The sequence below is a fragment of the Canis lupus genome, chromosome 16, assembly GCF_048164855.1.
Source record: "Canis lupus baileyi chromosome 16, mCanLup2.hap1, whole genome shotgun sequence".
NCBI lineage: Eukaryota > Metazoa > Chordata > Mammalia > Carnivora > Canidae > Canis > Canis lupus.
Genome location: NC_132853.1, coordinates 36,243,824 through 36,265,652, shown reverse-complemented (window position 1 = coordinate 36,265,652; position 21,829 = coordinate 36,243,824). Strand labels below are relative to the sequence as shown.

At 55.7% G+C, this 21,829-nt stretch overlaps 2 protein-coding genes and 1 long non-coding RNA gene across 6 annotated transcripts; 1 reads left to right on the top strand and 2 right to left on the bottom strand.

The window, feature by feature from the left end:
- Positions 1 to 138: 138 nt before the first annotated feature.
- On the bottom strand, positions 139 to 14,214 carry HOXB8 (homeobox B8). 4 transcript variants are annotated; one of them, XM_072780238.1, is made up of 4 exons: positions 14,077 to 14,214; positions 2,984 to 3,210; positions 2,235 to 2,706; positions 139 to 1,310 (listed from the first exon to the last, which is right to left on the bottom strand). In XM_072780238.1, the coding sequence occupies exons 3-4, from the start codon at positions 2,656 to 2,658 to the stop codon at positions 1,003 to 1,005; spliced, it is 732 nt and encodes a 243-aa protein (XP_072636339.1). In that variant the 5' UTR covers positions 2,659 to 2,706; positions 2,984 to 3,210; positions 14,077 to 14,214; the 3' UTR covers positions 139 to 1,002. The 4 variants fall into 4 exon arrangements, with proteins under 4 accessions (XP_072636339.1, XP_072636341.1, XP_072636342.1 ...); XM_072780240.1 differs by having other exon boundaries at positions 3,011 to 3,210; XM_072780241.1 differs by having other exon boundaries at positions 139 to 1,307; positions 2,235 to 3,210.
- Positions 9,406 to 14,705, bottom strand: HOXB9 (homeobox B9). The gene is made up of 2 exons (XM_072780237.1): positions 14,077 to 14,705; positions 9,406 to 11,352 (listed from the first exon to the last, which is right to left on the bottom strand). The coding sequence occupies exons 1-2, from the start codon at positions 14,591 to 14,593 to the stop codon at positions 11,117 to 11,119; spliced, it is 753 nt and encodes a 250-aa protein (XP_072636338.1). The 5' UTR covers positions 14,594 to 14,705; the 3' UTR covers positions 9,406 to 11,116.
- A 2,313-nt stretch (positions 14,706 to 17,018) lies between these two features.
- Positions 17,019 to 21,811, top strand: LOC140606585 (uncharacterized). The gene is made up of 3 exons (XR_012008918.1): positions 17,019 to 18,034; positions 19,565 to 19,671; positions 21,177 to 21,811. It is a non-coding gene; the product is annotated as an uncharacterized lncRNA (long non-coding RNA).
- Positions 21,812 to 21,829: the final 18 nt, after the last annotated feature.

The window sequence follows — 21,829 nt, the reverse complement described above, 5'->3', positions numbered from 1 at the left end:
GGGACTCGCACCACCTGCCTCCAGCCCCCGCCCCCTCCTCTGGGCGGCCCGGCCTGGCGGGCGCAGGAGCCGGGTGACCGGCTCCCCCCAGCTCTGCAAGGCGCCGGGGGCAAATGAGGAGCGCGGGCCGGGCCAGTCTCGGGTTCTCGCTTGTAAACTTTATTGTAACTCTTCCGCCCTTTTCAGGCGCAGACAACAGAACAAAGTATAGAGGAACAACAAAATATATAATTAGCCCTCCCACCCCCCAATAAAGCAATTCACGGATACAGGATACATTCTCTTCACAGTAAACCTAAGAACACTTTTAACAATTGCCCACAGCGCGCATGCTAACTAAAGTAACCTCTTTTGAGAAACACTTAAGACGAAATTGCCAAACCAAAGGCGGTGGGGGGCGGGTGTTGGGAGGAAAAGAGAAGCAAGAGAGAAAGCCAGCGAGCTAGGGAGGGCAGCGGGGAGAGAGGGGTTGGGAGGGGGAAATGAGGACGGGGAGAGAGAGAGAGAGAGAGAGAGAGAGAGAGAAGGAGAGGGAGAGGGAGACAGAAAGAATTACGGTGTGAATAGGCAGTTTCATGTTGTTGGGAGAACTTAGCAGAAATCGGTACCTCGGTCATTACAAAGAAGCACGTTCAAAGGAAAAAAGACCATTGCACAAGGAGGCTTTTTACACGGGGCGGGGGCTTGGGGGGGCTCAGCCAGCCGCAGCCGCTCACCCTCGCAGGGCGAGGGAGTCCTTGCTCAAAATCCTTTTCTTGTCCCCCCTCCCCCGGCCCCCGAGAGAAGGGAAGGAGATCCACGGTAGCTCACACACAGAAGCTATTACGAGATACTACCACTAGCGGGGGACTGGCGCGGCGGGGGACGCTGCGGCGGGAGGCCGGGCTCCGGGCCCTGCTCGCGGGGCCAGAGCTCTCTCGGGCGGGGGCGGGCGGCGGCGGTGAGGTCCGGGGGGACCCACGGACCGAGGGCGGCCGCGGCCCTGGCAGTCCCAGCTGGAGCCTACTTCTTGTCGCCCTTCTGCGCGTCGCCCTCGTCCGCCGCCTCCGGGGCCCGCTCCAGCTTCTGTTTCTCCAGCTCCTCCTGCTCGCATTTGCTGCTGGGGAACTTGTCTTTGTTGTTCTCTTTTTTCCACTTCATCCTCCGGTTCTGGAACCAGATTTTGACCTGTCTCTCTGTCAGTCCCAGCGCATGCGATACCTCGATCCGCCGCTTGCGAGTCAGATAGGGATTAAATAGGAACTCCTTTTCCAGCTCCAGGGTCTGGTAGCGGCTGTAGGTCTGTCGGCCTCGCCTGCGTCCGGCGGCTGCTGGGAATGGGGGAAAGGGCGAGACAGGGGTGGGGGGGAGGGAGGGGGGAGAGGGCAGAGACGGAGAAGGTTGGAAGATTCGTGAACCAGCCTAGGAGACCAGTATAATAAGGGCAGGGGACCTTCTACCCCTTGCAGGGGAGGGGAGGCCGCGATCAGCGGTCGGGGTGGGGGGTGGGGGGTAGGGTGGTGGTGGTGGTGAGAGGGATCAGACACCACTGAATCTAAGGGAGCCAGAAGGGGGGAGCCCCCTCCTCTGCTAACCAGCACCAGAGAGTTGGGTGGAGGTGGTTCAAATCTATTAAAAGTGCCATAAACTTTAGAAGGAAGGATGTGAAGAAGGAGGGAAATAAGAATAAAAAAAGCTGGGATGGGGACGAATGGACCCACCTTGAAAAGCCCCCAGAGCCTCTGCCCCAGAAGAAAAGTTTCTTCAGGGTAATTAAACTATAAAGCAATTGAGAAGTGCAAAAGTTGAGCGCCCCCACTCCCACCACCCTCTCTCCACTACCCCCATAAAACAGTAAAAGGGGGGGGGGAAGGATGAGAAGAAGAAAAGTAAGGCCGGGTGAGGGGTTTATGGATTCAGGAAATGTCGCTTAGCGACCCCCCTTCAAGGGAAACAAAAAGGAAAGGGAGGGAGGGAGGAAGGGAGGGAGGGAGGAAGGAAGGAAGGAAGGAAGGAAGGAAGGAAGGAAGGAAGGAAGGAAGGAAAAAAGGGAGGAAGGAAGGGAGAGAGGGAAGGAGGGAGGAAAGGAGGGAGGGAAGGAGGGAAGAAGGAGGAAAGAAATGGGAGGCGATCCGATCGGAGCAGGCATGTCTTCCAGGAGCTGGAGGAAACGCTCCCGGCCTGGCGGGCCCCCTGCCCCGCTCGGGGCCCTGCGGTCTCCCCTCTGGCCCCGGCCGGACCTGCCGCGAGCTCACCTTGCGGGCGCATCCAGGGGAAGAGCTGTGTGGGCGACGGGCTCTGCTCTGAACCCTCGGCCTCCTCGCCCAGGCCGCTGGCGGCGGCGAGCTTGCAGTCGGCGTACTGCACCAGGTCTGGATCCTGCGCACCAAACAGGCTCTGCCGCTGCAGCGGGTCGTAGCCGTAGAAGTTGCCCGGGTCCCCGTGGCACGCCACGGCGCACGGGTTCTGCTGGTAGGGAGCGGTGGACAGCGACGACGGCCCGTGGTAGAACTCCTGGATTTGCGACGGGTGCTGGAAGCTGCCGCCGCTGCTGGGACCGTATACCACGGTGGGTCGGCCGCCCAGGTCCTGGGCGAAGCCGCAGTCATAATAATTGGGGCGCAGGGACTCCCCGGTTTTGTATTTGGAGAACAGTGAGTTGACGAAATAAGAGCTCATTTTATTGAATTTTGAGGCGGCGGCGGCGGCGGCGGCTGTAGTTGGGGGCTGTTGGGGAGGGGGTGGGGAGGGGGAGAGGGAGGGAGAGAGAGAAAAAAACGCGGATTCGCCGGCTCCTAGTCACCCTCGCCAGGAAAGGAGAGGGAAAGGGAGGAGGGGGAAAAAAGAAAAGAAAGAAAAGGCGAAGAAGATCTCGAAGCCGCCACACTTTTTGTGATTTCCAGGAATAGAAAAGGACAGCGAAGCCTCCAAAAGTCTAAGCTTGCATGGCAGCCGCGGCTCGCTCGCCCTCCCCCCACCCCCCACCCCCCAAACAAAAATATACCGCCACTTAAAGAGGTCCTCGCTTTACATTTCGAAGAAGGGATGCCAGTTCATAAACAGTTTTCGGTGATTTACTTCCCTGCAAATGAGTTGTTTCATATTTTGCACTGTCTTTTCATGATCATTTGCATCCATTAGAGCCCCCGCATCCTATTGGCTTCTCCGTACTCCTCCCGGACAGAACGCAGAGCGAGGGTGCGAGCGAGAGAGAGCGAGCGAGAGAGAGAGCTAGAGCGAGCGAGCGCCAGGGAGTGAGGAGAGAGCGAAAAAAAAAAAAAAAAAAAAGGAAGGGAAGAAAAAAAAAACACCCAGGGAGAGCGAGGGGGAGAGAGGGAGAGGGGGGGTAGAGGGAGAGGGGGTGAGAGAGAGAATGAATACGGATTAAATCTGTTTAACTACCTACATTAATGAGATATCTCTCGCCTCACAACAAATCAAATACCTTCGCAGACCACCCCCAAAGACTGATGTGGGGGAGTCGCGGAAAAAAAAAAAACCACGCACACACACATACACAACGCGCCAGGCGTAGGCACGCTGTTAATTTCGCGATTTTAACGAGGCAGTTGGAGTCTTTTTAAATGTCAGGGTCGCTTCGGAAAAATGTAAAAGAACACGGTTTAATTGCGCCGAGTTTTAAAAGGTCCTATAAATGTAATTGGTATTTTAATACAAGTTATCAAATCATACAGCTTCCTCTCCTAAACATATTTTCAAACAAACGAGGTAGTCATATTTAAGGCTTTAATGATCAATTTCCTTATTATTGATAAAGGTTTAACTATCGTGTGGAGGGAATTGGCTGGGTAACCGGCCCCCCAAAAACGGCTGTAAACTCTTTAACAAACTATAAAACGCAATAAAGCCGGAGTCTGTTGTTGTTTATGCCGCAGCGCATAAAAGCTGTTAGCATTTTACGAGTTCTTTCCTCTACAGCTATAAAACTGCAGCTTCGAACGCCCCGCCGCCCGACTGCAGCGCGGTGGGGGTGACGAAGCCGAAATGAGAACGATTATGGGTTTTTTTCGGCGCAAACGGTTACTTTTCTGAGATTTTCACCTCCTTCAGCTGTGGCCAGCACCTGCCCCCACCCCCTTCTCTGGAGCCCCCAAACCACCTCCTCTCTGCCCCACCCAGGCCACTCACCAACTTTCTCTCATTAAACAAACAAGCAAGAATTTTCTTTGGAGAAGGGGACCTGCAAGACATGAGGAGGGACCAGGAGGGAGTGGGGGGGGCGGAGAAACTTTCTGGTTAATGGACAGTGGTGAGGCAGGGAGCAAAGTTCGCCCTGCAACTACCAATTCTTCGGTATTGCACAACCTTCTTGGCCTGGAGAGGTGCTGGAATGGGGAGGAGGGTCTCTAGTCAGTGCTTTGAGGGTCCCACTCTGTGTGATGGGAGAGGGGCCTGGTGCCACTAGCAGGATAATGCCCAGCTGGGCTGTCCCACTCCTGCACCCAGGCCTTGGGACCTGCTAACCAGGCTCAGTTGGCTCCCAACCTTCCAGGCCAGTCCTCTGCACCTTCCGTGGCACCCTAGGGTGAGGAGGTACCACCAAGCCCATCAGCACATCAAAGGGAGGGAAGGGCCTTGGTGGCTGCTGCCAGACCTGGAGGCCCAGGTGCTTGGTCTTGATGCTCACTGTCCCGTCCTCTTCTCTGCTCTAGGCAGAGGCTGCAGAGTTTATTATGGGGTGGGGGCACCTCTTCGCTTTCAGCGTCCTTTGAGCCATCATCACTACCAAACTGACCTTGAGGTAACAGGGATTTGGATGCAGCAAGGCCACGGAGTCCCCCATATTCTCTCCTCTCCCCTTGGGGAGCCTGTAGTTAAGCCCAGCCCTCTCTCTCCAGACCTGAGGACCTGGGGTTTGGGGCACAGGGCCGAGCTGAGTGGGTGCCACCCTCTCCTGCCTTAGCCTCCCCCAGCCTACCCGGCCTACTGAGGATGGTGGCCAGGTTTTTGAAGGCCCCAGTCTCAGGGTCCCAACCAATGGCCTCCTGAATCGGCTCACTGGCCAAGGAAAGGAAAGAAAGAAGGGAAAAGGAGAGGGGGAGAAAGAATGAATATTTTTAGTAACAAAGGTAGAGCCTTCACAAACACATTCAAGCCACCGTTTATTCACCAGAGAGTGGTTTGCTTTTGGAAGGGTGCTGGGGGAGGGGGGGGAATCCCATTTATCCCAGCCTTTGTAAAAATGAAACCATCAGCTTTTTCCAAGGGGAAGTTACCAGTAGAGCCACTTGGTCCTTCAAAAGTGAATCAGGAGAATGGGAGAGGGGCTGAAAGGGATGGAGAGAGGGGAGAAGAGGAGAGAGAAGTGGTCTTGGATTTTCAGCGCGAGGCTGAGGGGGCGGTGAGGCAGCGGAAGGGAGAGTTAAGTTGTTGCCGAAGAGAACATTTTTATCAAGTGCGGGGGATTTTATGGTCATGATTTGAGGACTCACCGGTGAGGTAGAAATTCAATGGCTTGTTCTAAATCATCCCTACACCGTGCCAGAAATTCCTGATGGAGGGAAAATGTTTCTATTATAAGAAAAAACAAGAAAGAGCTAGGAGATAATTTATAAACACCCAATGGAGCACAGATTTATTAGAGAAACTCAAGTTGAGAAACTCCGCTTGCCTCTTTGCACCAGGTCCTGGGGGAAGCAAGAGAAACCTCGGCGGGGCTAATTTTAAGGAGGGGTGTGTGTGTGTGTGTGTGTGTGTGTGTGTGTGTGTGTTTCTCAGGCAGGTTTGTCTGGATGGGGGACACGGATCAGGCTGGCCCGAGAGGAAATGGGAGATTTGGAATTAAAAGGGTTATGGGCAGACAGCGTGCGCGGGTCTCAGAAGGAAAATTGCCCGAGTCCAGGCCTCCAGCTGCTAATTTGCGAAAGGACCCTCACCCCCAAGGTTTGCCGGGGCGGCCTCGGCGCACGGAGCCCGAGCTCTCACCTGGAAGCCACGCAATGCGGGGAGAACCGAGCTCCTGCTTCCTGCCACCGTGCCTGCCCCCCACATCCATCCGGAAAACGCACACTTTTTTTGGTTTCCCAACTTGGGACGAGCAGAACCACCGAGAAAAATACGAGACCTCCCCGCGCCGCGCCCGTTCTGGGGGAGCCCCTGCCCCGCGCCTGGGTCACCGGCGCGCTCCCAGCCCCGGACCCGTACAAAGGCTCTGAAGCCTCAGCCGGTGCTCATCAGCCCTGCCGGCTCTGGGCACCTCCGAATGCCCACAAAGCCGGGGATCTACTCCCTACCCCCCCTCCAGTTGTACCCCCAGACCCCGGGCTGGCTCACCCGGTTCCCTCTGCTGCTGATCCCGTTTCAGGGCAGCTTCCTCTGCGTCCGACCTTCTTCTGCCGGCTTTCCCCTTTCACCTGACCTGCTCACCCGCATCCGCAGACCTTCATCTAGCCCCCCTCCCGGAAAATCTCATTTTTCAGAGCCAATTCTCCTCTTTTATTTTTTCCCATTTTCCTATTATTATTATTATCGTTCCCCGTTTTCATGCATTTGTTGCCCTGCCGACCACAGAAAATGGGTGAGAAGCACTGACACCTCCTCCTGGGGTAAATTCAGAAAATTGACCATTTGAGGGGAGAGGGGGTAATACACTCTATCTAAAATCTATAAAATGGGGGAAACGGCCATAATGAACCCTATATTTTTATTACGCGCTAATTATTCATGACTTTTGGTAGCGCTCAGTTCAGAGATTCCGGGCCCGACCAAGGTGCGATGAGCAGCCGCCAGAGTCCGCAGCCGCCGCACCGGGGATTTTCACGTGGAGCAAGGGTGCCATCTAGCGGCTGTTCTGAGAAAAGGCCCCGCCGCCGCCACCGGCTCGGCCAGTTTCTCCGGAGAGCCTGCCAACCAGGCGAGCGTCGAGAGAAACTTTCATTATTAGCAGAAAAGGGGGAGGGAGACGAGAACAGGCGACAGAAAAGGCAACGGAAATCAGGAAATGGCTCATGAAATTGTGCAGATAAGCTAAAAAGAAAAAAAGGCTGGGGTGTAGGGAAGGGAAAAAAGAACCCATAAGCTTTTTTCATCTCCTACTTACCCCCGGCCCTCCACCCTGTCAGCCTCCAACCTCAAACCCCTAATTTCTGGCGGAGACCGCCAGGCAGTGCACCGTTTATGGCCCGTAAAAGGGGGAGCCGAGCACTTTTCAAACCCAACACGATTGTTTCAAATTCTGAGAAGAAACAATTGGGCTTTTGGGGTGGGGGAGAGAAGAGGCCTGGGAGGGTGGGATGGGGCTGTAAAAGGATCAAGAGGCTGCCGCGCCCAGACGTCTGGCCCCGCCGGACCCGTGTGTGTGCATGTGTGTGTGTGTGTGTGTGTGTGTGCGTGTGCGCAGGGGGCTTCTCGTTTATGACGCCCGGTTCTGGAGGGGGTGCGAAGAACAAAGAAAATGGCCCGAACTGCGTTCTCTGAAGCATTTGTGACAACAAAGTGTTCTTCCCTCTTTTCCTCCCTTTGCACCCTGGGCCCCCCTTCCCCGGAAACCCCGATCCCCGCGGCCCCGCGGCCCCCGGGGCGGGTGTGGATGGGGGCTCCAGAGCCCAGGGGGCCCTCCCGTGCACCCGCCGGCCCCAGAGCCCAGGCCCAGCTACGGCTCTCTCTCTCTCGGCTCCGGAAAGTTTCCCCTCACTGTTTGCTTTGCTGCTGTTTAGTTCCTTAACCTTCAGAAATTTATACGCTATAAACTTTTATAGCGGTCATATTCTTTTATTGCTGCGCACACGGCATTGAATTCCTCTCCCGGCTTCTCCGTCGCGCACTCTTCGCGGTCTCCCTCTCTTGCCTCGCTCGCTCTCTTTTATGACAGCAGATTTCCCCATCTCCGGCTTCCCAGCCTCCGCATCCTCGCCTTTGTTTGTCTTTAAAGAAGCCACCCCGGGCTCGGGACCCAGACGCCGCCGCCCGCCGGAGGCTTCCCCGGGAGGCCAGGCCCCCTACCCCGCCGCTCCCGGCCGGTTCCAGCCGCGCCTTTGCCTTTCCTCCCGGAGGAAGCCGGTGCCCGCTGGGGCTCACCCTCCGCCCCGGCCGGCTCCCCGGCTCCGGCAGCCGGGGATGCGGAGGGAGCCTAGTCTACACAAGCTCTAAAGCCAGATTCATTTTACAGCCCGAATGAACGGAACCCTCCCTCCTTGGAGGATGCGGTCCCGGCCCTGCGGGAGCCCAGAGCTTCGCCTTCTCCTGCCTCCTGCTACTCTAGGTAGCTGTCCGCGGCCGCCTTGCGTTCGCTGGAGAGGGGTAGGCCTGGCCTTTCCGCGTCCAGGCGCCTCTCGCTCGGGTCACGCTTTGTCCCCACCTCTCCCCCGACCTTGGGGCTCTGCGGGCTGCAGCGCCGCTGGGGTGGGCCTGGCAGGAGGCTCCGGGGCTGGCGGCCGGCTCCCCAGCGCCAGCCGGACAGCAGCCGAATCCCCACGCCCGGCTGAGACAGGCCAGGCCTCGGGGAACAGCGGTCCTCAAAAGAGGCCCTGGCGGGACGCCACAATCTGATAGGGATGGAAAGGTGCTTCTGGAAACCCAAGTGAGTTCTGGGGTCTGAGTGGGAAGTGGATTCTCTCTCTCTCTCTCTCTCTCTCTCTCTCTCTCTCTCCTGAGACATTTCTGTTCCACTCCCAAACTCCCTGTCCCTTCCTATCTATGGGACCCCCCCTGCTCAGGCCTCTCCCGCTTCCAGACTCCACAGGCCTTACACCAAGGCTGCACCCTGTAGCTCACATCGGTGCCTCAAACTCCAACTGAGGGCCAGAACCCTAAGAGATTCACTCCTCTGGAGTGGAAAGAAGGACAGCCTGGCCTTCCTAAAGCCTCTATCCCCAGCCAGTAGCCCTGCTGCAGGGATAGCTGAAGGAAGTGAGTGCCTTCCCCACTTGCATGCTATTTTTAAGTGGCCAAACCAAGGTGATGCTCTCAGCCACCTGAAGAGAGGAACGGCTTTCAGGAGTAGCAGGGCAGGCCTTGCCCTCCCTCTGGCCCTGGAGTGGGTAGTGAGGTCTCCAGTGCACTTTAGAGGAAGATTTCATTGCTCCCTGCAGACCCAGACCCCTCTCCAAACCACCAATCTTTCCTTTCATCCCCCTCCAGTCTCCCAGCTCTCCTGTTGGAAGGCTCTTGCTCAGTTTAAGCAGAGGTCTTGGGACCTTGGGTCCAGACCAGTTCTCAGCTCCACCAGGGAGCCTGCTCTGCTAGGTCTAAGGAGACACCTCTTGGGCACAGGAGTCTCTCCCCCCCCTTTTTCCCCCAAGCTGTCCTCTTGGAACTAGGACCTCCACCTCTGGCCAGGTGAGGAGGGCCAACACAGAATGAGACACGGAGAGATTTATTTCTAGAGTGATATATATTTTTTTGTTCTTTTTTCTTTTTTTTTCTTCCAAAACAAACAACCAGAGCTCTAGGCCCCTCGCCCTCCCCATTCCCACCCACAACCCTCCCGATATAAGCGACAACTGAAAACACGCGAGACGATCACCCCCAAAGAAATCACAAAACACAGCACAATTTCACGACAGCCACCGACAAGGCAAAAAAAAAAAACCCAAACAAACAAAGTTCTACTGGAATGTTCCCTTGCAGGGTCGGGAGAAGCGGGAGCAAGAAGAGTTCATGAAATTGAAGGGGGCTGGACAGATGGGGGAGCAGGGAAGAGGGGAAGCAGAGAGGAAGCTTCGGCCTGCTGCCTAGGTGCGGTTTCGCCTCTTTTCCTTTGCACGCGGGACCGCGTTGCGCAGAATCGCGCGCAGCAGCCGAGGAGACGGCCGTCCAGGCCCGAGTCGCGGGAGGCAAGGCCGGCGGGCGCCGGGGCAGGGCTCGTCGCGTGCTGGGGCGGGCAGCCGCCGGCCCGGGCTCCTCCGCTTGGGCCAGTGGTGGGCAGGATGGGGAGGGACGCGCCGGGCTCCCCGCGCCGGAGCCTTTGCTCCTCCCTGTCCTCCACCAGTTATCCCGGAAGGGAGCTTCGGGGATCTTCCGGGATCGATTCACAATAAATTCTCAATAGGACTCTCCTGACCTGGCTTTCCTGTCTCTCTCCTACGGTTGCGCTAGTGGAGGATGGAGAGGGGGTGGAGGTGGGGGGGCTTCTCCAAGGGGCGGCTTGACTCGCTGGTGCAAGGTGGATTCGGCCGAAACAGAGTTGATTTCGGAGCTGGGGAGGGTGCGGAAGAACGCAGGGCCGGGGCAGAGCAAGAGAAGCTACAGTCTCTGTCAAGCGGGGCACAGATGAACGGACAGACAACATTGTCAAGGCTTACGACCCACGATGTGACCTCCTTTTGTTGGAAGGAGAGGGGAAAAAACATGCAGAATTAAACATTTCCTGCAACAAAATGTGTGTGTGTGGAACACCTTCACAAGTCCGGGGATGCCTTCATAAGACCACTGCTGCTTTTCCTTGCCCCTTCTAGCCCACCAGCCGGGGGCCCGTTTACTCCCATTTGCCCTTGGGTCCAGATGGGATAGAACTGGGGATTCCATAGAGACGGTATGGTGATGCTGAGCCCTTTGGGCCGCAGAGAGCCTCATTCAGGAGTGTGTCTCTAGACATCTTCTTGATGTATATTTGTATCAAGGGTAAAACCTGGGCTTGCTGGTGGCCTGAGGGCTGTTCTACCAGATTTGGGGTGCGATGGTCTGCATTTGGGGTGTCACTTCATTTGAGTGTTGGCTGCAAGCTTTCCCTGTTATTACAGGCTTTATGTATGTGGACTTCTGTGGGGCTGTATGCAGTTGGAGTGTCTCTGGGTGACTCTGGGATAGGTGTGAGTAAGGGGTGAAGATAGGTAGGCTGGAAGTGAAGGGCTGGGGGCTTCCCAGAAAAATTAAGGAGATTGCTAGGGGCTCGACTAGGGTCTCTCTTTCCTTGTGGCCCATTACCTTGTTAGAAACCAACTACATGTCTATCTTCTAAATCAACAAAACTTCCTTCTGAGGCTCAGGGAGAAGAGAAGGACAGGTAAGGGCAAAGGAAAAGAGATGCTCTAGATGCAGAAAAGGACTTTGAAGAGAAAGACTCCCTTCCCCATTCACTTGAATACATCCCAGACAGCACTGGCCCTGCAGCCATCACTTATAAATAAGCGTGAGATGGGGAAGGGGCGGGGAGGGCTGGGGAAGGGGGGGGGTGTCTTCACTCTTTGCCCTGTTCCTTATTCATTTTCTTCATTTTCATCCGCCGGTTCTGAAACCAGATTTTGACTTGTCTCTCACTCAGATTGAGGAGTCTGGCCACTTCGTGCCTACGGTCCCTGGTGAGGTACATATTGAACAGAAACTCCTTCTCTAGCTCCAGCGTCTGGTATTTGGTGTAGGGACAGCGCTTTTTCCGGGAAGAGCGAGCGTGCAGCCAGTTGGCGGAGGGGTTGGCTGAAAGAGAAGCAGCGATAGAATCAAAGAAAGGAAGGGGGATGAAAGGCCCCCATGTTCTCCTTCGGAAGAGGACGTACCCCTGGCCTTCACTCCCCCATCTTGCATTGCAGAGAGGGAACCTGGGCCTTTGCATTCCCAGAAAGGGTCCCAGAGATGGGCCAGGAGTTGCTATTGACACCTCCAGGTGAGAGTTACTTGGACAGAGTGGAGCTAAACATGTACCAGGCTTCTCAGCATTTCCAAAGCTTTGCCCACCTCAAGATCTCTTTCTCTGCTTGGGTCCCCACTGGTTAGGACTCAGGTCAAAGTCCTGCATGGCTAAAACGCCCCCCACCCAGCCACCCCCCCAGCACCACCAGACTAACCAGAGGTAGCTGACCTGAAGGGACCTGGCCCTAGTTCTGGGAGGTAAGAGAAAGGTTGGGCTGGGGGAGAGCTGCTTCTGTTCAGCCAGAGCCACAGCCAAGAGACCTGGCTCTCCAGTCCAGTCAGAGTGCATCCTGCCTTAATCACAAGCTTGCATTTCCTGGCCACATGGCATCAGGCATGTGTGTCTGTAGATATCTTGTCCACACACACACACACACACACACACACACACCTCGCAAACATGGATCTGCACTTAGAGACGCAAACATCCAGCACACTCCAATTCACATGCAACCCAATTGCAACCATTTATCAACTCCAGCCTGTGGACAAGGGAGCGCCGGGGGCTCACAGATAACTTATGGTTGCAATAGTCTCTCCTTTTCCGCTCCCGCTCAGCTCGCATTTTGGTTAAAGCAAGTTCAGGGAAATTGGGAGGCAAGATTGCTCCAGTCCCAAGGTGGGGAGCCATGGATGATGAGGGGGTAACAGAAAGCCCTTCACAGCACACCTAACTCCAACTGTCTCCATGTGGTGAGAAGGAGCAGAGAAAGGGATAATTGAGTGGAAGGGAGGGTAAGGGGAAACAAAATATATACAGACTTGTCTCCTTTTCACCGGCTTTCTCCCTGACCTCTCCCCCCCAACTCAGAAAAGTTGCCAAATAAAGCAGAGCCAATTAAAAATAACAGCCACCCTTTGCTAGATTCTTCTCCCCAAATGAAAAGCACTGAATATATTTTTTTAAAAATACTCTGGTTCCTCCTACACTAAGTACCGTGTCTTACCAATTTGCAGTGCTATTTCCTTAATGTGATTGCCTGGGATGGGACCCGCAGCCGCATTAAATATGAAAGAGGAAAAAAACTGTTAATAATTGATCCTAGCCAAACCACTGCCTTGCAGTAATGGGCTTTCCAGGCAGAGTTTGGAGGTTTGGGATGGGGGTCTGGTTGGGTGTGAGTCGGGAGGTTTGGGGAAGAGCCCGTGTTACCCAAACGCTAGTTGTCCTTATTAATCCGGGCAGGCTGGAGGTGGTAGGGCCCTGCCAGGGGCCTCAGGGGCGTGGGGCAGCTCTCTATCCTCCAGCAGACAAGGGTGCCCCAAAGGGCCTGTGGGCCACTCTGTTGATGGGAAATCTGGCAGGGCAAGCAGAAACTTAAAAAAAAAAAAAAATCTGACCCTCACTCCCCCAAAAGAGTAAGAAGTGAGGACTTGTTCCGGCCAGCGTGGGGGTAATTGTTTGGAGTTAAGAGCCCCCAACCAATTTGCTTTTCTCAACCTTAGAAATGAAAAGCAGGAGACTCCCCCCACCCTACATCCAGCCAGCAGCACCTCCTGGAAATTAGCCAGACTGGGGTTCCTGGCGGAGGTACTTTTGGAGGAGTGGGAGATGAGGGGTAACTACCATCGGATAGTAAAGTTCTCCGCCTTTCCGCAAGCCTCCTTCCCCCCACCCTTCCTCTCCCCAGGGTCCCTTCGGGATCTCTCCTTCTCCACTCTGGCTGTCAGCCCCGAAGTTCAGAAGCGATTCCCGCACTCCCGGAGAGGCGGACAGCTCCGACTGGGGCCAGGGAGCCCCGCGGAGCGCAGCGGGGGCTGCAGAAAAGGAAGCTGCAACCCAGGCGAGGATGCCAAGGAGGGGAGGGGGCGGCCGGAGGGAAGGCTCCCGGGGAGGGGCCGGCGCATCCGGGGAGGGGGCTCAGTCGCCGGGTTCTGGGCTTCCCCGCCCCTCCCGGCGCCGGCTGCGGACCCCGAGCGGCTACTGCGTGAGATCTGCTAGGAACAATCCTCCGCCAAGCTGTTGCATCGCAAATAAAATCCTAATGAGCCCCCTCCCACTTCCCCTTGGCCGGCTTTTACGGTCTGCGCGTGGCGCGGGGAGCTCTGCCAGCAGCGCGGCCCCGGGCAGCCCCGTGCGCTCCAGCCCTCGCCCGCGCGGGCTCTCGGCCTCGCCGGCTGCGTCCCGGGCCCCGGCCCCGCCAGCCCCTCTCCCGGCCGGCCGTCGTCAGCCTCCTCCCGGGCTCTGAGCCCCGAGCGCCGAGCGCCGAGCCCCGGGGGAGTGGGGGAAGGGAGGCCGAGAGACCAGCGAGGTGGTGCCTGCGCCCCAGTCCCCTCCAGGACGCACAGGAGTGGGGGCGGCGCTTCTCCCGCGGCCTCAGTCTCCCCTTCGGGGGCACCCAGCTTGCTGGCTTCCTTCCTTCCTTCCTCCCTCCCTCTCCTCTCCTCCCCCGCTCGCTCTCCGGCCACCGCCGCGGTCTCCCTTCACATTGTCCGCAGTTTATTGCCTCTCCCCTCCCCTCCCCCTCGCCTGGCCTTCGGCCTGGTATTTCCTCACTTTTTATAACTTACTTTGATCCGGCCTCTCTTTGTCCTCGCTTCCTTCGCAAATTTTATTGTCCCCGTAGCCGGGTCTTTGATTAGACAGGACGGCCTCCCTGCCCGCCGAAGTTTCCAAACTGTACTCGGGCGTGCCCTGTTTGAGCAGCTCCCCAGGCGCGCCCAGCAGCGGCTCCGCCTTCACCGCCGCCTGGCCCTGCCCCGGAGCAGCTTCGCCGCGCGGCGCCGGCTCCAGCCAGGTGCGGAGGTACCTGCTCTCGGCCGGCGGGACGCCCTGGGGCTGCAGGTAGGGGTGGTAGACGGACGGCAGGCTCCCGGACGCGTGCGGGCTCAGCGGCGCCCAGGAGGCGCCGAACACCGGCGCTTTGGGCTGGAAGCTGCACGAGGGGAACTCCAGGTGCTCCGCGTGGCCCGGCTGCCGGGGGCTCGCGTACTGGCCGGAAGGAAACTTGGCTGGAGGAGCGTCCTCACTCTCGTGACTTATGATCGAGTCGACATAATAGCTGCTAAGCGTCCCAGAAATGGACATTCTCAGACATTATCCGGGCGCTCGCAGGGGGAAGGGAAGCGCTCGCGCGGCGGCGCCCAAGCAGGGAGAGGTGGCACCCAGACCGGTGTGAGGGCTTTCGGACGCGACCCCCCCGGCCCCCCACCCTCCCACCCCCACCCCCTGCTCAACTTCTCAGCCAACAAAGTACAGTGGAGCAGCCCGGCTCAGCGCTCCTTGCAAAATGATTGGTCAAAGTTTTTCCGACTGCCTGATAAAGCGTCAGCTCCAACATAAATCAATCGGGCGAGGGGGCTGCGCTCTCGCTGTCATCCGTCCGCACCGCATTCCATATCGAGGATGGATTGTTTTATGCTGATGCAATGTGCTATCACGTCAGGGCTCCGGCGGCCACGTAACCTCAGCCCGAGCTGCCGGCCGCCCGCCACCCCCCCTCTTTTTGCAGGAAGGGGGGTTGTTCTCGACATGGGGCGGCGGGGGCGGAGGAGAGGCGGAGGGAAAGCAGCGGGCTGCCTCGGGAGGGATGCAGGCTGTGGAACCCTCTCCCCAGGCGGGTCCGGGAGGAAGAGAGGGAGAGCTGGGGGGGGGGGGGCGGGGGGAGATCCAGCCCAGGGCGCAGACCGAGAGGTCCACAGCATAATTAAGGAGGAGGTGGTCCTGTCCCCCCCCACAACGCACTGCCACTCCACCCCGCAGGCCTCGTTTCCTCTCCTCCGTCCCCTTGACACAAGATGTTTATTAAACAGCAGTGCAGCGGCAATCCACCGGAGATGAAGTAAAAGAGATGGGAGAGAAGTTGAGGGGGAGGTTTATAGGGCGTTATCAGCTTTGGAGGGCTCTCTGTGACTATGTTGGGAGGTTTACAGGCCTGGGAGCTTCTACTGACCCCTCCGTAACTGAGAGAGAAGAGAGGGGAATAAGAGGGGGTGAGTGTCCAACGATCCTAAAATTTAGCTGTCCTAAAATTAGAACCTACATGAGGTTAAAGGTATTCATTAGGCTCTGGAAAGTTGAGCCTCTGAAAGAGTTTAATACAACTAGCCAAAGCTCCTTTAAATTCCCAGGGCCTCTCTCTGGCCCTGGTCAGAGGGAAGTATGGGGTGTGGGGGGGGGGGGCAGTTAGGGCATATCCATTATTCCTATCCTTCCCAGCTAATGCCCAGGCCCTTAAAATTGCCTGTTGGGGGGAAGTTGAATGTGAGAAAGGGTTAAGGGAACTTCCCTAAGGTGTCAGCAGAGCAGAAGCATGGGAGGGGTCCCAGGGATATCTCCCCTTACACCCAGTGAAGAAGGGGACCAGTGAGTTTTCGCCTCTTCTGGATGGTTCCTCTCGGCGGGCATTGCGGTCCTGATAGATTTCCAAATATGCGTATTGGGTACCAGGGTAGATAGAGAGCCTGCGGGTCAGTCTCTCCACCACCGCTCGCCTTCTCTCCTGTGAACTCTCTGGCTGGAGCTTTCAGATAGCCCGTTTTATTGGTATCTACTCTGCGGCTCTGCGCTGGGACTCCCCTGGGGCCCCGGCTGGCTTCCTGGCTCATCTCCCAGCCGCTGCTCCTCCAGCTTGTGCCCTGGGTACAGTGGCTTCTTGTGGTGCAGGCGCACAGGGAGGCGCAGCCCCTGGCCAGCCCCGATTCTCCCCCGGTTGGGTTTAGGAGCAGGCTGGGGCGGGTTTTCTTAGCATCGCCGGGCCCTGGGCCCTTAACCGATAGGCTGTCCCCAGCCCTGTCCTTTCAACAAAAGCGGGGCCATTCTAATGTGAGGTTTTATCTTTTTGGCCACATACCCCTCTGCCGTGCAGAAGGCTGTGGATCACCTCCGCGAGCGCACACACACAGACACACTCCCGCCCGCTTTTCTTTTCCAAATGAAGCCATCTCGTGTCATTACGTGTGAAATACGAGGGTGAAGCGCCATATTTCTTCACATTATGGCGATTTCAAAATGATTTTTTAAAGATCAATGCCGGCGCCCAGCCGGCCCCCTCCTTTCCCACCCCAGCTCTCCGAGGGCGACAGCCCAGCAGATCCGGAACCAAACAGCATGAAGCTCTGCTTTTTCCATGGGACCCAAGTGGGAAAACAAAAATCAGATGCAAATTCTTCTAAGTAGCGGCTGGACGCTTGGAAAAGTCAAGGGAGCTCTCCGGACTCAACAGCGAGAAAGCTGCGCGCAGAGTGAATGAATCACAGTTAAGGCAAAGCACCTGTTCTCGATTTGCCAGACGTATGGAGTCTGCTGTTGGCTTTACCTGTAATAAATACATTCTTCAAAGAAAAAAAAAAAAAACCTCTCTCCTGCCATAAATAATGGTGTTATGAAGCATGGCGGACTGAGTATATGACTTTCTCTAGTATATAAATTAGGGCCCAAAAGGCCATGTGGACTGTGGGCAGGGCCTTTTTTTTATTTATAGAAAAGTCACAGCGCTGGGCTGTTCTTAAGACCCAAGCTGTGCAGGCGCTGGGCTCTGACTAGCCCTTCTGCTTCCCATTCCCCGCCCAGACGTTGCTGCTGCCTCTCTCTGCAATACGAGAGAGAAGTCGAGAGGGGCCCTTAGTTTAGGGAAGAAGTTAGGGGAAGAATACCTGGCCTCATGACTTGTGCCCTACAAGGGTAGAGAGTCCCAGCAGATAAGGTCTAAGGTTGTGAGCTACTGTCTGTATGGGGACTTGCTCCTCAGCCCTGGTGGCTCCTAGGTGCTGGGTAAGGAGGAGACCCAGGCCTCTTTTCTGAGACCAGAGCTTAGCCTTTGCTCCTAAAACTGGAGGGTGGGGACAGTTTCAAAATGACAGGTTTTGAGGTCTCAGCCCACTCAGGAGAGGCAACCCTGGAGGGAAGAGAATGAACATGCGTGCCCAAGCCCTGGACTCTGTACCCTGCACCCTAGCTCTCCTCCCTCCAGGTGGGGATGAGGATACATCAAGCAATGGTCCCACCCCAGCCAGGCTTTCTAGAAAACACTGCAGTCCCAAATTGGAGCTCAACTCCAGCTCAGGGGAAGGGTTAAAGGGTCAGCTGGGAAGAAGCCCCTTGTTTGGGTGCTCTGAGTCTGTGGACACCCTCAAAACCTTGTTTCCTCTCCCAAACAATGGTACCCACTGTGAAGGAAGGAGGCAAACAGGATTGCCGCCCTGGAGTCCAGCTTCTAAAGATGCTTAATAGAGAGGTTGCTTGAGTGTGGGGTGGGGGGGGTGTCACTTTGTCCTGAGAGCAAACTGCTCCCCACCCCACCCCTAATCCTAAAGAGAAAGAAGGAAAACCTTGCCTTCCCTCGCAGGCTCCAGCCATTCCCAGCACCGGAGCCGCGCCTGAACACAGCTAAGGCCAGTAACTGGTGGCTCGGAGAAGGGCAGGCAGGGGAAAGCTGCAACCTTTGGCCACACTGGGGCCCAGAGCAGCCAGGAGCGAGGCCGAAGTGGGGAGAACAGAGGCCGACCCTGGCCAGGACCAGCCCAGCCGGTGAGTGCCTGTGCTTTAGGGGCAGCTTTTGGAGAGATTCTTGTCAATGAGAAGAGAGAGAAAATCTAAACAGAGGGAAGGAAAAGAAAGAGAAGGAAAAACAAAAGGAAAAACAATAAATGGGAAAGGGGGAAAAGTTTGTTTTTAATAGATAAGCTAAACTGAAATTTATGCATGCTGTATTTGAATTTATGTGTGTATCCTGTAGGTATATTTCAAATTGATATTTATTTATGGGGACCCAGAGTGGCTGTGCTCTATGCAGTGTATAGACTATGTAATAAATAAATATGCCCAACTTATAATACTGGATGTGCTTGGGCGTTCACATAGAAGATCCGATGATGCGTATGTGGATGCGTGTAAAACCCCTGTGAATGATGTGGGTTTGCAATTCTGTTCATATAAGAAGATCTATCACCCAGAAGCTTGTGCATACATTTTTATAACCATCACACACTTATGGAAAAGGCAAAAACTTGAGTATTTGTGTACTTGAATTTTGGCTATAAAACAGTAGCTGATTAGAAAGCTTTGCTTGAAAATCTCCTGTTGACTTGATATTCAAGCAAAATATATACCGCATCCTCCAACAAATGCATGTGACTTACATCTGAATTCTTTTACAACTTTCTCCTGAAATATTTCTCTGGAAGGTGAAGGAAATGCCTTGAATTGGCCCAGGAGAGGTCATGAAATTTTGTGACTTTTTTGTCTGACTATGACACCCTTTACTGCATATCTCATCCCAAACTGCAGGGACAGCGTGCGTTGTGTGATCCTTGTTTCATGGTAGTGATGGGCATAAGAATGAAGGGCACCCTTGCTTGTGCACAAGTGTGTCCCTCACAAGTGTGAATCTGGCCAGTGGGCAAAGATGAGTTGAATGTGAAAGCCCTCAGGTAACTGTGGGGGTCATACCAAAGCATTGCGGTCTCCAACGAAATCAGAAAGGTCCCCAAGTCTATGTCCCCAGCCAGCCAGAGATATTTCTTCTGACCCAGAACCAGAATCCAGACCCACTCTGGGAAAGATAGAGGTGTGGGGATCTTGCTTCAGGGGGAGCGAAGAAATCAAGGTCCCCATAACCTTCAGTTTTCATCCAAAACTGCCTCTAAAATGGATCACATCGAATGTACACACATGGGTTCAAACCCCAGTGCTTCTAAACCCTCCAAGTGGGGATTTTAATTGGAAAGTAACGAAATCTTCTGCAAAATCTCCCTCCCAGGATGTCAGAGGTGAAAGGCAGAACGGAGAGGTCAGCGGCCCAAGCAGACCTCGGGAATCTTCTTACCAACTCTCAGCCATCAGGGATTTGGAAGGCCGTGGGGGTGGCTGGCTCTTTGGGAGGGGGCATCCAGGAGGCCAAACGGGGTGGGCGGCAGGCGGGGCGGAAAGGAGCTGAGCAGGTAGGAGGTTATTACGGAATTGCTTCCATAAAACCTGTGGCTGTTGTAAAACTCTCTTCTTTCCAAAGACTTTATTTCCTCTTTTCTCTCTAACATCCCCCTTTTTTTCTTTTTACAGCACAGTTCCTGGGAGGGGGTGGCCAAGAGACGCCAGGGATGGAAGACAGTCAGGCTCCGGGCTCCGAGTGGTTGGGCAGGTTTGTGAGAGGCCCAGAGAGAAGAAAGGTAAGGCAGTAAGACACTCCAGGCCACCTCCACCCAGGCTGGAGGACAAGAAAATGTCAAGGAACAGCATTGTTGGCCTTTGCTCACCAGGATGGTGGATTGAAGGCTGCATTTCTTCCAGGGCTGGGGGTGGGTCTCCTAAGGGCCCTTCCACTCCTAGCAGATGCCCCTTGTTCAAAGACCACCACCACCCCCACCCTCACCCTCCATGTCAGCTTGGCGCCTGAGCCCCATCCGGTTGGCCTCTTTCCCGGCCCCTTTGCACACTTCCTCTGCCTCAAGCAGGGGGGAAAGTTTGGGAACAAAAGTTAGCTTATGCTTTGGACCGGCCCCCTCCTTCCGCCAGCATTTCTAGTTATTCCTTTCCTGGGCAGAGAGCCAGCAGCCTGAAATGGGTTGGGGTCAAAGAGGGTATCACAGCTTTGCCCCTGCCCCACCCCCCTACTCGGCCTCCTGGCAGTCCATAAGTCTAGAACGAATTGCTTAACAGCCTGGGCTCCCCTTTAGCCAGCAAGTCAGGCCCCTGTCCCAGTGGATGAGGTTAACCTGCAGCCCAGCCCAGGAGTCTATGGGGAAGCCTTGGCCACTTTGTGGGGAAGGAGCTGAGGGCTTGGGAAAGGTAGGACGTTTTTCTGCCTCACCTCTGCCCCACTAGGGGGCTCTAGGAAGGCCCCTGTAGGCCCCCAGGCTGAGGCTACTTTGGATCCTGTTATTTCCCTTTTAGAATAGGACATACTGAGCCCTCTTCAAGGACCTGAAGCTTCCTGTTGAAGTGGAGTCCTGTTCCCCCTCCAAGGGTTACAAGGACCTCAAGGACTCCCCTGTGTATCTCTTGAAATCAAGCATTTGCCAAGTTGGAGAGACCTACTTGGGAAAACCTAAATGTAGGCAGGAGCCCAAGATCCCAAGGCAGAAAGCCTGAAACCCTAACCAGAGCTGTTGGCTCTATGCAACAGCCCAGCAAGGTGCCTCTGGAGAGTGGAATGCTCCACTTTCCCCCTTTCCCTCCCAACACACACTTAAAAAAAAAAAAAATACAGAAGCAGAAAGACACCATAGGACTTCCCAGATCTCTTTTCCAGGGGAACATCCTCGCTGCTTCTGGGTGAGGGACCTCAAACCTCTTCACCATTTTGCATGGGTGATGTACTAGACCTGCCTCTGCTTCCCTACCCAGCTCCCCACTCCTCCAGCTAAGCGAGGAGCAGTAACTGCCGTGAGTCGGGTGGTTTAATGTTGTTGTGTTCAGAAATCCAGGCCCAACAACATGAAACTACCTAATTCACTCAGCAGTTCCAGTTCACGCTCCAGGTCAAGGGCTCACTGAGGGCAGGCCCCTGCAGCCATTTTGTGGGCCAAATCGGCTGGCCAGCTAACTTCATTTTCCTCCACAACTTTCCCAACAGAACCCAGTTGCTAGTAAACAACATGTCCAAAGAACTGGAGGCAGGCCTCTGGAGCCAGTCCTGGCAGCTCAGATTCCAGTGACTTTTGCTCTCTTCCAGGAGCCCTCGTGGATGGGGACCCCAGGCCTGGGCAGGGTCTCACGGATACACCTGCCTGGTCACCGCCTCTCCACCACCGTCTCTGCAGCTGGAGGTCTCCCCGGATAAGATTGCTCACCTTCAGATGGTTATCAAGGTGTGTCTACACTCCCCATCGGGCTAGTGCCTCTATTCTGGGGTCATTCAGGGTAGCTCTGAGAGCCCTGAGCCAAACCCCTGATTTGATACTTGAGTATAGACAGGAGAGTGGAGGTGAGTGCTGAGAACGTGACTGCTGGAGACACAGACAGAAAAGCAGAGTGTGAGAAAGTACCAGAAAGACTAGGGAGCAAACAGAAGAACACGGCAGGCAAGAACAGCGGGTTGACCTAAACAGTCGCTGTGTAGTTGCCCTGCCAGAAACGTCCTGGGGTGGGGTGGGGGCACTGGCTCCGCAGGGGCTGAGCCGTCCCAGATAGGACCATCCATTCCGAATTCGCAAACGAAGCCGAGAGGCTGAGGACTCAGATGGGGACAGAGAACAGGTTTGCATCCTCCTTCCTGACCTTCAGCCTGGGCCCTTCGCTCCCCGCCCCCACCGACGGATGCCCCTCCTGCCCCCTGCAGACCCCCGCGCCGTCGCAGGTGCCCACGCACACAGCCCGCAGCGGGCG